Source organism: Pectinophora gossypiella, chromosome 6 (genome assembly GCF_024362695.1).
Source record: "Pectinophora gossypiella chromosome 6, ilPecGoss1.1, whole genome shotgun sequence".
Classification (NCBI taxonomy): domain Eukaryota; kingdom Metazoa; phylum Arthropoda; class Insecta; order Lepidoptera; family Gelechiidae; genus Pectinophora; species Pectinophora gossypiella.
In genome coordinates, this window is record NC_065409.1 from 10478575 (window position 1) to 10496108 (window position 17534).

Sequence of the window (17534 nt, forward strand, 5' to 3'; positions counted from 1 at the left end):
CTTTTTGATCCCTAGTTTGCTTAGGACATTGCAGGCTGATCACCTGATTGTCCAGAAGTAAGATGATCCGTGCTCTTAAGCCGTTGGTCCCGGTTACTACTTACTGATGTAAGTACGAAGTCGTTACTTGAGTCACGTCAGGGGCTTTTTGCGGTTCAATAGGTACTAACTCTGGCACCAGGGTTGATGAGGTCATCCACCTCACAACCCACACGATAGAAGAAGATTTCGCAATGTTGATTGTTTTACCCACATATTTGTACTTATTTATGAACAATAAAGAATGAAGAAAGTATTTATTTATTTATTTATTTATTTATTTGTACACAATGAAACAGACACAAGAAACATACAAAGAAAACAGATAGTACAGGCAAGCTTATCTCTAAACAAAGAGATTTCTTCCAGCTGACCTACGTGACAAGAGAGACTTTCAACGTATAATATTATATAGATAGACATACATACGCGTACAAATTATTTAGAAATTACTTATACTAATATAAGACACAATATTAACCTAAACCTACAAACCACATTTAAATAAATTATAATATAATATATATTTCATAAATATATAAACATATTATATACTTTCTATATTGGTTTATAAAAAATACACACTATATACAATATATATATATACCTAAATAAATAAGTAAACGCATACAAATACGACTAATGCAACTTAAGCAAGACTCAAATAATAATCCTTCAAGTTCCTTTTAAAACTACCCACCGTGTCACATTCCCGAGTGACCCTGGGTAGCGCGTTCCACAGTTTGACGGCCTGCACGGTAAAAGAGTCACCGTACATTTGCGTAGAATAGGGGGGAGTTTTCAGGTGCAAGTTGTAAAGGGGACGGTGAGTGCGACCAGATGAGGCGAAATACGTGAAACGCTCCCGCAGGTATCGTGGCGATGAGGGATTATTTAAAACATTGAAGAGAAGAACAAGTATATGATATCGCCGTCGATACCTAATCGGGAGCCATCTCAACTGTTTTCTGTGTTCCGAAACATGATCATACTTGCGAAGGCCAAAAATAAAGCGAATACACAGATTCTGAAGCCTCTCAAGCTTATTGACAAGCTCCTCAGTGGCGTCAAGAAAACAGGAGTCCGCGTAATCAGCTATAGGGAGCATGAGGGATTGAGCCAGAGAGATTTTAGTCTTAAGGGGAAGAAAACTCTGAAGACGCTTCAGTGAGTGGAATGCAGCATGCATTTTTCTGCTAACCTGATTAATGTGAGAGGTCCACGACATGTTGCAATCAAGCAGCAGACCAAGATTTTTTACCGACTCTGCGTATTGCTAAGTATGTACGTCGTCTGACGACGGAATTCTTTATCTATACAAATTGCCATAAATACTTAAGGCTATCTATTCTGTCCTTATCTGGTGACTATAGTTATATGTATAGTGATGGTGGATGTATAACGGAGTGGACATCTGTTGAGCGCAGAGGCAGATCCAGGAAGCGATGAACTGACGACCTGTGCGGCTAATATGTGCAACGTGATAAAATTTTATCACGGTCATTTTATCGATTCTGACGATATAATTAGGCATGTCGTTTTGTCGATTGGTGCTAATATGTGAACTCAAATAAGCCGTGTCGTTCTGTCAAAATACGAACAAAATCACGTGTCACGCATGTTAGGAAAAAAAAACAAATTGATTTCATCGATCGATAATTTTATTATGTTGCGCATGATAGCCTGCTGGACGCGTTTGAGACGGATTGGAGAGAGACCGCTCAGGGCAGGGAGAAGTGGAAGCCCCTCTGAGCAGAGGGGCTTTTGCTCTGCTACAAAAAGTTAACTATATCAAAACAAGAATCAACATAAGAGATTTATATTGCGGCAAAATTGCTAGAAGCTTCGTAACACGATCATTTCCACTACAAATATTTTACGGCTGTCTAGTTTACGAGAACCATAGAAAAGTGAGATAGAGATTTATAATAATAGAAAGTCTTAAGTTCTAAGTCATTCCAAACTCTAACTTATATCGTGAACTTAGAGCATAAAATGAGTAGACCGCGGTGGAAGGACTTGCGACACAATTTTTCATCTTTTTATTAAGTGTGCGCTGCAAATCGCTGGACGACATTTAAAAGTTTATGACGTCGGCAAGAATATCGTAAACTCTTAGTACATCGGGCAGCAGAAGTATGACGAAGTTCAAAATCCAGTAATTTATTTATTTTTTATTGTACATTTTTTTCGCACGTCTTTTTCTATTTAGGTAACCGCACATATGGGGTGCCTAGATGTTTCAGAATTTAAGGCTGAAACTTTAAAATTAAACTCCTAGGCGTAGGTTTAAAAAGGTTATTAATTATGGAATTTATTGATAATTTGATTTCGAAAATATGTGAAAAAGTAAAGAGTTTGTTGAATATAATGCCTTAAAAATGAAACGCATAAAGAGAGATTATTATATGTGTATGTATAAATGTATTTATCTGCTTTATTGTGTATCCTTTTAACTGACGAGGGATAGTAATTAAATATATTGCCCAGTCTCGGTTAGTCATTAATCTCGCTTGGCGACATCGCGCCAAAATTAAAAAGCCCGATATTATAGAGAGAAAACAAAAAAATAGTCCTTTTAACATACGAAAATGATTCATTAGAAGGTTAATCGATAGGTACCGATGAATATGATATACAGACAAAAATAAAAAGAAGTCTTCTTACTTAAACAAAGTGTTGAAGTTTTTCAGTAAAAAGTAATAAAGACAATTGCTATTTTAGTAAAAGAATACTTTTAACGGACTTCAAAAAAGAAGGAGTTTATTCAACCTGTCATTAGTCTGTTTTGATGTCGAGCCCTTTTGAAACGACCGCCTTAACGAATGTCACTCTATTGTATTTGCATACGTTCTAAACTGCATCTAAACACTCTATATTATCTAAAGAAAATTGTTACGACGCAATACAAGCTTGTTTATTTGAATTCCAACTCGCAAGACATGAAACAAACACGCACGTTTCTCCCTAGTAGTTTCAGTGGCGTAAAATGAGCCCAATTCGTTCTCTGTCAGTTACCCTTTCCCGACACAATGAATTGCTCGTATCGGAGGGTCTACCAAATGGGAGGAACTCTGTGACGCACAGGAAATGAATAAACATTATCATCAGGGAAAGTTTCTGGCAAATGTAGCATGAAATTCGCAGTTAAAAGCACGAGGATTGAAAGCGCTCGATTCAGTGAACTGATCGTTAATACAAAGATGTCGCTAGATACGTTATTTCGTAAAGATTTAGATAATATGTATTAAATTTTTGGATGAAAAGAAATATTTCGAACCATACTTATTGGGTTCGTCGCATAGTCTAAGAGGGTACTTACTAAGGGTTTAAGTACTACAAAAGGGGTAGCCAGTAAGTATCTGACGATTCGATAGCACTGTTTAGCCCGTCCCGATATGTATTACGTGCGCAGTCTAAGAATATACGATCAAGAAAAGTTTTGAAAAGTCAAAAACGGCGGTATGTGCTAAAATCTCGCTTCGACTAGGTACAGAGTCCATTTCGCGCCCAAGTTTTTGTAATACTTTTAATATTCTACAGCGAAATCTTGCTTGTAGCTTTAGCTATCAGAAAATTGAATAACAAAATGCTAACATCGTTTGGGGGCAGGTTATTGCTTGCCTGCAGCCGACGGGGACTGATGTTCGCTTTTTATGCACAGTCCCGACGCCAACTGACTGTTTTACGAGCTCAGACACCATCAATTTTTCTCGCAAATCCACCTAATGGCTTTTCTCCTCAGTATTTTAAGTAAGTGTTAATGTCAACGGTTTTCCTCAATAAAAGACTATTTGAAACTGAAAATGAATTCCGGCTTTACATTTAATAGGGAGAGATAATGACTTTTGTAGAGGATTCGTATTTTAATGTTATCACTAGGTATATTAAGAATGTTATGATTGTACATTATATAACATCTATCCTATAACCACAGAAATAATCCACAATTACACGAACCGTCTACTCACAGGCAACTGGAAAAGTTGAGTTAGGAAGGGCAAATTCTAATGATGAAGGAATCATGCTACTTCGAATTCGGTCTGTGAAGAACAACATACTACGATGCGCTCATAGTAAATAACATCAATATGACAAGAAACAAGGAACACAATTAAGTACAAGTACGTACCTAAGTAATCGGAATCAATTTTAGGGACGCTTTTGGACCGCTTTTTGTTTTAATATCTGCTTAGGAGCGCGGATATTTGGTCCCTAGAGAAAGGTCACGGAAATATTGAATGAAAATCTTTCTTTATTACGTCTGAGGGCGATAACCCGTGATTTCCATTGCTTGCATTAACAAAACCGATACGTCAAGCGGAGCACAGAGGGCGGTCTCTTATTGGCGACCTAAATCTACTGGTTGTTGTTGCTCGATATCACAAAAATGCTTTACATGTTACATTATGAGTGCCACTTCAGTTAATGTTTTCCTCTGAACATAAGCAAAATTTCAGTTTCAATAGTCAGTAAGTACTTGTCGTCAGCTAAGCAAGCTACGTTATCTTCTTGTCTGTTAATACTTTCCGGTCAAAGGTAAAAGAACACTTTCTACAATGCCAGTTAGGCGGTGATACAACTTATTATAAACTATTAAAAATATTCATGCTTCATGTAAGCCATATATAACTCACATACTTACATAATAATATATACACATACATACAGTATAATACATAATATACTTTTGAACTTTTCTCCCGCGTACACTAATATGTTATTACTCGAGTTTATAGTCAGGTTTAGTCTCTTTAGCAAGTATTCTGTATTTATTCATTTTTTATTTTTCATATTATTTTCTTTTCTCTCAAGTACTTTACATTTCAGTTTAGGTACGTAATTATGTGCTTAGACTTTAGAGCCCAGTTCTTTTCGTTTCACTGTTTTTGATTCCCCAACCGGCTGCAGCTGAAAATCAGCGTCATAGTCTAGCCACAGCTAGGCCGTGACATTTGCTGAGCTGAAGCCGTTTCGGCATTATGTATAATTATTATTAAGTAATTTAATTACCTAAACATGTTTCTTGTACGCTGAATAAATATTTTTTCTTTCTTTCTTTCTTCTTCTTGTCTAGCTTATTCCATCTAGTATAACAAAATGCTATAATAAAATGCTATATAAAAAATGCTATAGGATTGCAAGAGAAGTTTCTACTCACCTTAATGTTTCTCCACACAACAAAACATGAATAGCCTCCGTGGTCTAGTGGTTAGAGTTGGGCTCACGATCTGGAGGTCGGGGTTCGATTCCCAATGGGGACATTGTCGAAATCACTTTGTGAAACTGTCCTTTGTTTGGTAAGGACATTGCAGGCTTGGATCACCTGAATGTCCGAAAAGTAAAATGATTCCGTTCTTCGGAAGGCACGCTAAGCCGTTGGTCCCGGGCTACTAGCCCAAACACCTCCACCAACCCGCAGTGGAGCAGCGTGGTGTATGCTCCATATCCCCTCCGGTTGATTGAGGGGAGGCCTTTGTCCAGCAGTGGGACGTGTATAGGCTATTTATGTTTATGTTTCTATCTTTTTAACTAGTCTTTACCAGACAGGCTCTTTTATTGCGGTTCTGCTTCATATAACTAGTATGTTGTAACTTATAAGACAAGTAATTTTGACCGGTTATACCACAAACAGGTCAATCATGTCAGGAGCATTTGGCGGATTAAACTTCTTCTTCTATAGTGTGGGTTGTGTGGTGGATTACCAACCTCATCAACCCTGGTGTCAGGGTTATTATACAAAGTAATTTATGTGATATGTCCCCACCGGGATTCGAACCCGGGGCCTCCGGATCGTGAACTCAGCGCTCAACCACTGGACCACAGAGGCCGTGGCGGCTCAATAGTAATATTGGAGTGGGTGCCAGGGCTGATGAGATCGGTCACTGACTTCACAACCCACACGAGAGAAGAACCACAAACAAGTAAAACTGCATATCAGTCCTATTCACATATTACTACTTATTGGCCCTTATAACACTGCAGGAAAATACAATCTCTCCCGTCTGCCTACCTTGCGATATCAGAAAATATTTGTAACACAAATATCTCATTCATATGTATAGTGAAGTAATGCATATCGTAAATCACGGAATCTGTCGGCGCCTACACTTCGTTTCTACCCGGTTGAAGATAGAGACTGTCAATAACCATAAACTACAAATAACACTTTCAGTTACAGTTGGAAATGGGTTTTGAAACTAAATAGCAGCTCAATGTAAAAAAACAACATAAGCTTACAACTATTTTCAAGATGAACTGAGCATCCAGGCCCCGCTAACTATACAGGGTGTTAGTGACATCGTAACGAATACTGAGAGGGATGATTCAGGTCACAATAAATTCTGAGTTAATATCAAAATAATGAGCTAATTCATCCCCATCAGTATTTGTTATGATGTCACACAACCTGTACAAGTACTTACAAGTAGTCATACGAGTACGTATGGGTGTTAGTGACATCGTAACGAATACTGAGGAGGATGATTTAGACAATGATTCTGAGTTGATATCAAGTGGAATATTCTGTCGAAAAGGTATGGAACCGAAAATAACTAAAAAACACAAAAAAACACGAAATTTTCGACAGGAAATTCCACTCAGAATCATGGTCTGAATCAAGCCTGTATTTATTTAGTTAGCAGTTAATTATTGAAATATCCCTTTCATTAAGTACATAAATTTTGATGCAGGCTTACCCTCGTCTACATTCATAGGCATAGGGTCCGTTATGGTAGATATGGGTCAATATGGCGTGTCAGTTTCTTGGTGAAACGTCCAGCTCCGACTCCGAGACAATTGGGAAAAGTAAGCTTCCATTGATACTATTGGTAACCGAAATACATAGTAACTGATGCTGTCAAACTATATGTTAGAACTAGTAATTTGAGCTGCAAGTAAGTGCTTATGTTGAGAGCTAAAATAAGTCGATATATCTTGAGAAAGTTGACAAGAAAAGAGGCTTTTATATAGCTGTCCAGCTTTGCGTAGTTTATCGCACCACCCGCAGGCGTATGACGAGAGAGTATAATTCCTAGTTCCATACCTATTTGTAGACTACACAGACACAGTTCGATATTTAGTATTATGTCATTCTAAGCAGATGTTTAGCATCGTATTTAAAATGTAGCTGAAACACTAAACGTTGGTACACATTTAGCGTAATCTAAAACTGTAAAATCTTCACAAGAGACATGAAAAAAGACATATATTTATTGTGTGACTGAATCTGAAAGGACGATCGTTTGCAATTAACTGGGGGGTTAATAAGGCCACATCAAAGCAATTCATCTGCGCATATAATATAAGTGCGCAATGTAAACAAATGTCAAATAGAAATATTGCTTTCTTAGATGAATTGCTTCGATGTGGCCATTTTCACCTCCCTGTAGTCTCTTTTTTAAGAGACGCTTCTTTCCTTTTATATACATTCATAAGTGAGGAGTAGTGTCCATAAAAGCGACTACGTAAAGTGAATGCAAGTGACAATAGTTGAATGAGTCGGGGACGCGGTCCGCTTCCCAATGTTACCATTACTGGGTCGTCGTATTCCAGGGAATAACACCGGCGATATTTCTGGACTGCACCTAATGACCTGGACGTGTAGTGACTGGATTCTGAGATGCAATTTATCTTAGCCTAATCGTCGCTTTAATTAATTTCACCACATGAAAATATCTTCTACAATTTATGGTTAACAGAATTTTCCTTAAGGAGAGTAGTAAAGAAAGTATTCTCATATTTAAAAAAATATATTTGTCTTATCCTGCAGTAATTCAATCACTTTAAAAAACGTCAAACGAACGTAGTTTACTTATTATTATTAGTTGACTATTATTACGAATATCTCAGGAATGATAGATAAGTAAATAAAAATAATAATAATAAAGTTTATTTAGGTAAAACACACATATACATTTACAACATTAAAATTTACACACGTTAAACTAATATTTATAGTTGGAAAACATAAAGGTATATGGGTGCCACAGTTCACCAAAAAACGCCAGGGTTCGGTGAAAATTTACCCAGAGAGAAATGATAGATACATAGATTACTCCTGTTGATTGTTGTGCTACTGATGGATCTGCCTCTGACTAATTGTAGTCATTGTAGTTATGACATAACACAATAATATAAGCTCACGACTATATATTCCCTTTACGACCATTTAATTATAAAGTACATATACTATGGTGCTGATTCCGATACACACCATCTAAGTTTCTTTGACTTATACCTGTCATTTTCTTATCCTCTGAAAAGGAAAGGGATCGGTGATCGACAGGCATAAAATTTATGGAAAACACGTCATTTCAGGCAGAAATTTAAAAACCTTCCAAAATGTTATATTGTCCAATAACCCGACTAAATTACGTTGACAGCACACGTCAAGCGGATTGCATATGAGCGAGATGCTTATTTTGTTCGCCCGGGTTGGTTCTTTCATTCGAAAATTAACAGTTGTTCCTTTCTTTTTCGGCGGATAAGAAAATGACGGATATAAGTTATAGTAAAATTAGGAGGTGTCTGCAGGAATCGGGGCCTATATATACTTTGAACATGTTAAACTTTGCAATGAAAGAAACAGATGTGATACACTCAGTGCATCGAAGGCGGAAGTTGACCTTTCAGACAATGTTTCAGACAGATGCAACGTATCATTCGCTTGAGAAAGCTCTACATTGTATCTGTATTGCATGTTACGATGTTGGTCAAATACTTATCAGTTTATTTTTGCAGGCTTTTTGGAAAATGTTAAAACTGATGGCATTTTTAGTGCTTTTTTGTTTTGTTAAAGATGTGTTTGGAAAAAAATGGAAAGTGTTAATATTTATACGACCAAACGCTCTTGGTTATAAAAAGGTCACATCGAAGCAATTCATCTAAAAAGCCATATTGCAATTTGACATTTGCGCATATTCTTCTTCTTTGCGAGTCGATGGCGATCGATACAAAATTTTTGCTGATCAATAATAGTACGCATACGTATAAAAGTGCGCAATGCAAATGTGAAAAGCAATATTGCTTTTTTAGACGAATATTCAATGTGGCATTTTCAACCTCCCTGGATTTCCCCTCGCAGGTCGAAAGGTAAAATAGGGAGTCGCAGAAATATGATTAGGTATTCTGTAAAAAACAGGACCTGCCAAATCTTCAAGTTATTTGACATTATTGTTTGCCTAGCGCACTTACTTTTATATGGGCAAATGTCAAATGACAATATTGCTTTTTTAGATGTATCGCTTCAATGTGGCTTGATTTACCCCTCCATTAACGACATTCATAATTATGAATAATATACTTAGTATCATTATAAGTATTTGAATTTTATTAGTTTAATAAGTACCTATTATGTTTTTCGTACTAGGTGGCCGGCTTTAATTATCTGCAGTTGAAAATAGAAGAAAGCAATTACGTCGAACGTTTGTCTAACGTTAACTCCATTAATTTTGCTTCAGCATTTCGAACTAATTCCGGGTAAAGATGAAACTGTCCATAGGCTTTTGGAGTTATGGCTATTGTAAACTGGCTGTGGGTCATAAACTTCCGTTTACCAAGCAGCGAAACTATCTAATCGGCAAGTGTTCAACGCTGTAAATCGTTTATCTGTTTATTTGAATTTTCAGTACGGAATAGTACGGAATCACATTTGATTTCAAATTTTATCGCAGTCAAATTCCTTTGAAGATAACTTGTGCCGTGAGTTAGTAGGTTAACAATTACGGTTGTAAAGTAATACTCTAGATAATTATTGCAGCTTTAAAAACGACAAAAAGAATTAATATACCTATTCCAGTATTTCCTAATATGAAAGTTTATAATTTTTTCGTCTTCGTAAATGTTGATCTTCTAGTATTATTCAATTGTACCAATAGTTATTTATAATGAATATAATTAATAATGTACCAGTTATAAAAAACCAATAACTGAGAAGCATATTGTTTGTTTCATAATAAAGGTTTCCTGCGAAACCAATCGGTGTCCGTAGCCTGTGAAAGAATAATGACTGTCGTGTACGCTTCGATTGGCAAATAATTTTGCACTCGATTGGAGGAACAACAAAAGTTCAATGAACGACTCTACCAATGACAATCCTCTGTAAAAACGGCTCATTTTATTCCCTGTATTTTTTTCTGAGTACTGCGGGGCGGAAGGCAAGAGGGAAACCACTGCCCTATTTTTCCCTAAAAAAGTAGTATGGTGAAATGCTACACCGACAAGAGCGTGGCTCTTAAATTGATGATGATGATGATTTTTTTCTGGTTTATACGTCCTTCTTTAGGAAAGTAAAAAATAAAGTTGCGAAAATTTGTAAGTAAACTAATTTTTAATATCGAGACCAATATGGCGACAGGTGCGGGACCTAGATTAAACTTAGCCAGTAGCCGTAGAAAATTAAACAGTAAATATCGACACTGCTACCGATCGAAATACGGAAAAAACACTCAAATTTTCCGTATTTCTACCCACATTTGACAGCTTTTCCGAGATCTATCCTAACTTTTCTCGTTCCGCGAACATGCCAATCATTGCGAAAGTTATTTGCAAGGTGAGATTTATTTACCTGTCGGATGGAGACTTCTTCCTGGCCGTAAGTCTCCGCGACAATGAAGTCCAACGAGTGGCCCATCGGCCCCAGCAATTTTTCGTTCACCTCTTCCACTGCCATTGATATTGCGCCTGTTGTAAACGAAAGAATTTGAGTGGTAGATTTATTAAAACGTATTTAGGTATATGAGTGCTATGAGATTGCGGCGTAAGATTTAATACGGCGCGCGTGCCAAGTGGAGCCACGCAATAATCGCCAACAGCATCATTTGGCAGTAGAAATAAACATTGCAAGTTTGTGCATTACTAGTTCACTGCTCGAGTTGGTTGATTTACTCTGTCAACTTCGGCGGAGTTCCACCGACAACTTTCGTGAAGGCGACCGCCGACGTTGACGCTAATGGAAAATTTATCGACACGGCAAAGCTTTCAGCGTCAGAATTATTACAAGGAGACAAGTTTCACTCAAATAACTACTTATATATCAGATTCGAGAGCCTAATATAAAACACTACATAACTCTACGAAACTATGTCGCAACTCTATGCATCTAAAATAAAGCGAAACATGAAACAACTCCGGACATGCATTAAAATTATTTTGTCGTGAATTTTATGTGTTTTGACCAATTTTACGAGACGCTATAAACAATGATAAGATGTTAACTGCTATTTTATTACGCTAATATTTATGTAATTAATGTCATTATTAGGTAAATTAAAATTTGCCTACTGGGTTAAACACAATCTGTTCGAAAGAAAACGAACTCTCTCGAACGGAATCTCGTGTGTAGTCGGGTAAATATAGGTAACGTAATGGAATGTATTAAACTATACGTGAACTATATTCGTACTTATAGCTGTTTTTACAATGCCCACCTTTCAGTCACATTATGTAGGCATAATTCTCTCTCTTTATTTAAGAGCTGCGCCCTTGTCGTTCGAGTAATTGACATTCCTCTCTTCTTCTCGCCAAAACCTTCACCTCCTGATACGACACGACCTGCACCTTCTCTTTTATTTGTTTCATAAATGTTCTCCTAGGTCTCACCCCTTCCTCTCTTCCCATAAATTTTTCCTTCTATGATGTTTGTTATAAATGAATCGTGTCGTATCAGGTGGCCAATCATATTTCCTCTCCGGTTCTCTATAGTCTTCAATATAGTTCTCTTCAATTCTTTCCAGCACTTATGGCAGCATACTTACTTATAGTAGGCATAGTTATTATATAAGATGAAGTTAGTATATAAGAGAATTAAAAGTACCTAGATATGTTTCACATACCTGAGATGACTCGACCGGGCCTTTGGTAGCTGAGGTCTCCAGGCCTCCGCTGCGAGCCGGTAATGTACCCCAGCGTGAACCGGTCTGCTTGAACACTCTTCATGGACAGCATCAACAAACACCACAAGTGCCACTGCGAACAAATTGGGATAATCAGAGGCACAGCCATTGTATGATGAACTAAGTACCCGCGTTTCTACGAGCTTTTTTAAACCAATGTGATTAGGTCCACTAGACTCGACTTGAATATGAGTTTGAATTTAAGGTTGGACCATAGACAATCTTCTTCTGTCGTGTGCGTTGTGAGGTCAATTACCAACCCCATCAACCCTGGTGTCAGGGTTATTATTGAGCCGCCAAAGGCCCCTAATATGGCTCAATTAACAATTAATACGAGTATCATGTGGTTTCCAGGATTTGTGCCCGGTTTATGGCAATGGGCTCGCCCCCTTTTACGTGGGGCTTAAAATAGCTGGCGAGGAGTGGCTATACTCCTACCTCTCCTTACCCCTTCGGGGAAATAGGCGTGATCCTACGTTATGTGATTAGGTGGTATTAATCGTATCGCGATCTGTAATGTTCGATAGTCAACAGTGTCAGAAATCTTTTCTGAAGTGCAATTAAAAGCGAAATGTTATCTGGAGGCAACAAACTGTGTGGGTCCCCCAAACATTTTCCCAATACCGTCTGGTCGTAAAACAATTCAAGTGCGGACAGGATCGCTTTAAAACACACGCCTCTAAAGCACCTGTTTCAAGCAGTTTTCGGCTATAACTCTTACGACCGTGAATAATGGACATTGCATCATAAAAATGTTTCATACGAAACAAGCTATGCCTTGTGTTTGAGGCGGTGATAGGTCTAAAATCGGTGAAAAGGTAAATCATGATTTTACTTTCCTATCTGGGAAACTAATGACGGTTAAAAGTCGATGATTATAAAATGATTTTATAGTAACTACTTACTATTTATGTCTAGACGTATGTTTTTATTTCGCTTTCGGAATGTATTACGGAATCAGTTCAAATTAGGTACCATAGTTTGAAAGCTTATAGAATGAGACCATTTTAAATCTTAAAATTACAAAGTTGAATTTAACGTGTTAAGTTTATTGTGAACAGGTTTACAATATTCTTATGTTACCTAAATTACTCAGATAATAAATGGATAAGCAATTATTCTTGTAGACACGTTATCGTATATGGATATTACGAATCGTCACGTCATACAGCTTTGGGCGGTTTGCCTTGCGCTTGAACGAGCACATGATTGCCGGCGACTGCGTTTGCGCAATGATCCAGTACACAACCAAGCGCTAAAACTTGTGGCTGACAGGTTCGCGATACACAAGTGAACATTTGCCCGCCATTGTGAAAGTTGTCATCTCAAATTCGATATAAATCGTAACAGCTGTTCCTGAATGGAGTGTTTGTAAAGCTATATAGCAGCTTTTAGATATTTTGTGTATATGTGTGGATGTACCTTTCTCTTGAGCGACATAATGTGCTTTCACGAAGACACTTCGCTCGAATTACTGATTAAAACGTCATTTAAAAGTCGCGTTTGCTCCATTATCGTCCTGCCATGCAAAATGACAGCAATTATCACACCAATAACGTCGGCAGTTTATTTACCCGCGTGTGAAACATGTCACAGTTTCCGACACGCATGCGCCGGGATCGCACTAGGCGGGACATTTGTGTACAATGATGTAAAAATAGCGTCGGTGGGAGATATTTATGTAACTATGACCGGGTTAAGTCAAGAGTTTCATAAATAGGGTCCCGACGTTTTCGCATCGATGCATTCGCACTGAATAAGTTAATTAAACTAATAATAATTCCTATAGCAAATAAATTATCTTTATCTTTTTATCTTTCGATCTATTAACTAAGACTGAAGTGTAATAAAACCGCCAGTAACCATTCAGAAAACGTAAGTATTAGTGCGAGATAGCAGCCGGCGGAACTGCTTGATGATAGCGATAAAGGCAGCTTCCATCTTCCGATCCCTCTTACAAAGTTTCCGTTAAGAGTTAGCGATTAGCGTTAGTAGTTGGGATCAACGGCAAAGTGATTGAAATCTGACCTCAGGCTGATCGGATGGCTGTGATTTATTGCAGATATTTATCAAAACTAGAACTATTTCTTGCTTCACGTTCCTGAGCTTAATTGGTCGGTTAGTCATGCCGACAAAATGATAACTCTTGAAAGCCTTCAGGCACAAGTAGAGGTTCGATTGGGTGGATTCACAATTTCCGTCCTCTTTATTGCTGAGATATGCGTGGAAGAGTTATGATGGTCGTATAAAACGATATCTATATAGTTTTTTGCTCTTTTTATATCCTCCATCTGTTTTTGGACTTTTATAGTCGAGGTACATTTGTTTTGAGGTCAGATGTGCAGTTCATTGCAATTCAGGTTTAATCAGGTAATTTAAACACAAAGCGTAATCATGTTTACGATTATGTTATGGTTCACAACAGTCCTAATACATCTTTAAAATAGACCATTATCGCTGTAAATGTCACGACAATACGAGTGGCATACAAAAGAAAATTCTACATCGTAGCTGTGTAATAAACTCTACAATTTATTATTTGTCTCAACGTTTTGAGATCAATGAATGGAAACCTCGTAAATTATCACACGAGTGGATTTTATTGAATGAGTAAATAGTGGAGAAGTGCAAAATTGCTTTTGGGACGTTGATACGTGCCGTTTGTGCACGAAGTAAGTAAAATATGCATTTTACCGCGCGTACTGATGTATGAGATGATTACAGCTGTATTTTCGGGCCATTTTGTAACTTTGTGACTTGTGTAGCGGCACACCCCAGACACTTCCTACAAATAACGTTTTACACAGACACCACACATTGACGTTATCATACACGCGCATCTGTGTGTGTGACGTCTGGCGCTATACGATTTAAGTCTAAACTAAGTTCGAGGGGGGGTGAAGTAAACTTAGCTCAGACGCTGGTGGGGAGCGGAGAGTTGCAGTTCTATACACGTAGTATTATTTATTCCTTATTCTATGGTAGCGGTGTAGACTGGAGAAGCGAGGGCTTCGTAATTTTCCAGTAATCGAAGAGGTCGATAAGAGTTTATGCGATAGTGCAGCTCGGCATTGACATAGTTGCCGCGTCAGTCACCACGTCAACGGCCCAGCCAGACGCGCACACGCACGCTAACTTTAACTTATCTAACAACTATGAAACATAGACGATCTTTGTTGTATCTGGTTAAATTCCTCAATCGCTATGCAGCGTTGGATTTATTAAAGTCAATATAAAAAAATATTTAAAGAGTTGGTTGTGAATATTTCTGTACTATTGTATTGTATAAACCTAGACAAGTAAAGGCTCTATAGCTTCTCCGGTTGAACATCTATAGGAGTTACCAATAACATAGATTAGAATTTGTAGGTGTAGCTATACGTAGAATGTGTTAAAAACTGTAGGTAGCAGTAGAGGTCGCCGACGGAAATATCTAATTATCCATATAACGAGTTGCATATTCATAACAACATAACTGCAATTAGGAAGGTATATAAGTGGAAATGTGTATCATACTATTTGAAAAATAAGTATTTATCGGGAATCAGGTTAACGGTTATTTTCCAGACAAAATAATAAAAAATTGGACAATGATTGCGAAAGCGCGAATTTCGTCTAACGTTACTTTCTGTTTACCACGAATAAGCACATGTTAAAATTCAAATCGACCATAAATTGTACCTTTGCGCAATGCCATTAAAACTTTTAGGTTAGGAGCCAAACCACTTTTATTTGGTTTAATTAATTTTGCAAGTTTGTAGCTCATTTTAAGTTATTTTAGTGTTGGATGTTTATTGTTTAGGGTTATTTGTAAGTTTTACTTCTAAGTAGGTATTTTTGTTGAAGTTAGGCGGGAATTGAAACGGTTATGGGTATTTTTTTCATTTTCTGGCGTGACTTATTGTAGATTTGCCGCAGATGGTATTAACTACTTGGCCGGACAAAATTATGGGTATATAGGACGGTATAAATTCGTTGTAAAACAATTAAATGTGATCACACACACACACACAGATCATATAATACTAACTCAGTTATTATCTTTACGCAGGCAGATTGAGGTGTGCCACTTTTTATGTAGGTAGTTTCGCAAAATTTAAATTCGATCTTCATCACAGAGATAGTCGCATGCAGGTATTTCGCAAGTGAAAAACTTTCATTTGTATTCGGAGCGGACGAACATGGGTCGATCGCCCGCATCATCGAACAATGCGATCCCGCGGCGAGGCGCCCGCGCAGCCTTACACTGCGCTCGATACATATTAATGTCGCTGGTTTAGGGCTCTATAATGTAGGTATCTACCGTCCTATGTTTTAGAGAACGCGTGCCTATGATGTCTTTTTACTTGTTCTTTTATGGTACTTAGGTAAAGACTTTGTACTTTCAGGATTTGTCCTTTAAAAATATACCTACCTAATGCCAAAAAGTAACCAGTTAGCAAAATGATACGAGAAGTATAAAAAGTACTTAATTAGTTGACTATACTTTATACGTACACAAGTAGTGTACTTACCAGTTATAGCAATTAAATATCCGAAACAAATTAATTGCCAACAATAGGTTATGTGGAAAAAGGCCCGACTCACTTTTACTAAAAGCTAAACCACAAAAACAGAACTAGATATGATAGAACTGAGGTTAATTCACGAAGTGCTTTGTAATTGAATAAAAAGATGTAGAGCACGGTAAACATTACTAAGAAATTGTGAAAACTGTTTGTACTACTTCAAGTAACTTTTACTAGAGTAGAAGCAATAGGTACCTAATCTAGATTCTGCACCTCGTCGATCCACTTAGAAGATATCTCGTTATAAATCCTTTAATTGGAAACAAAGATATTAATAAGAGTAGATATTTATATATTTCATAATTATGATTTTATACTTTTCAGTCTTCGTTAAGGTAGCTATTACTTTGAATATTGACAATTATCTCTAGATAGGTCCCAATTAATTCTTAATAACTTTACAGCAACAAGTCGTAAAAGGAAAATAAGTACTTAGTATATTTCTTGGTATAAGTGCCTGTTCTATAGCAAAATTTATTTTGTTTAAGAACTGTAAGTAATAATTAATTGTATATACTTACTTTATTCCAGGTATAATTTTTCATGGTGTCCAAGTTCTCAATATTTGCACTTTAAAAAACCTTTGTAATCATTACTAGCAACCCTTTTTTTATTTTCAAAATGTCGGAGAACTATTTTCCCGCCATAACGTAAAGTTTTCCCGCGCCCGGGTCCGTTGCGCTGTCATGCGACTCTCGCGGATCGGTGTCGCTCGCAAACTGAACCGGCCGTTCATGTTGAAATGGTGACAGAGTACGAAACACTAGGGATGTGACTTGGTGCTTGAAAAATCGATTTTTAAATAATCGATTTTTTATTGCTGGCAAATAATCGATTTAAAATAAATCGATGTTTTTACTAAAAATAATCGATTATTTCATAAAAATCGATTTTTTAAGGGATAAAATTAAACAGCTTAAAAGTACGAAAAATCAACTTTATTTACAATAATAATAATAATGAATAACAATTCAGTTCAGTACCTACTGCTGCCACAAATCTGTGGGCAAACACTGTAGGAATAGTTTGGGCA

At 37.1% G+C, this 17534-nt stretch overlaps 1 protein-coding gene across 3 annotated transcripts in view; it reads right to left on the minus strand.

Moving 5' to 3' along the window:
* The window catches only part of LOC126367519 (guanylate cyclase 32E), a 70242-nt gene extending 53008 nt beyond the window's left edge, over window positions 1-17234 (minus strand). For all 3 annotated transcript variants that reach the window (XM_050011068.1, XM_050011066.1, XM_050011067.1), the window contains exons 1-3: window positions 17023-17234; window positions 11874-12006; window positions 10607-10722 (exon numbers count right to left, since the gene is read on the minus strand). In XM_050011068.1, coding sequence (XP_049867025.1) covers window positions 10607-10722; window positions 11874-12006; window positions 17023-17046 — 273 coding nt within the window. In that variant the 5' untranslated portion in view covers window positions 17047-17234. The remainder of the gene's footprint in view (window positions 1-10606; window positions 10723-11873; window positions 12007-17022) is intronic.
* Window positions 17235-17534: the final 300 nt, after the last annotated feature.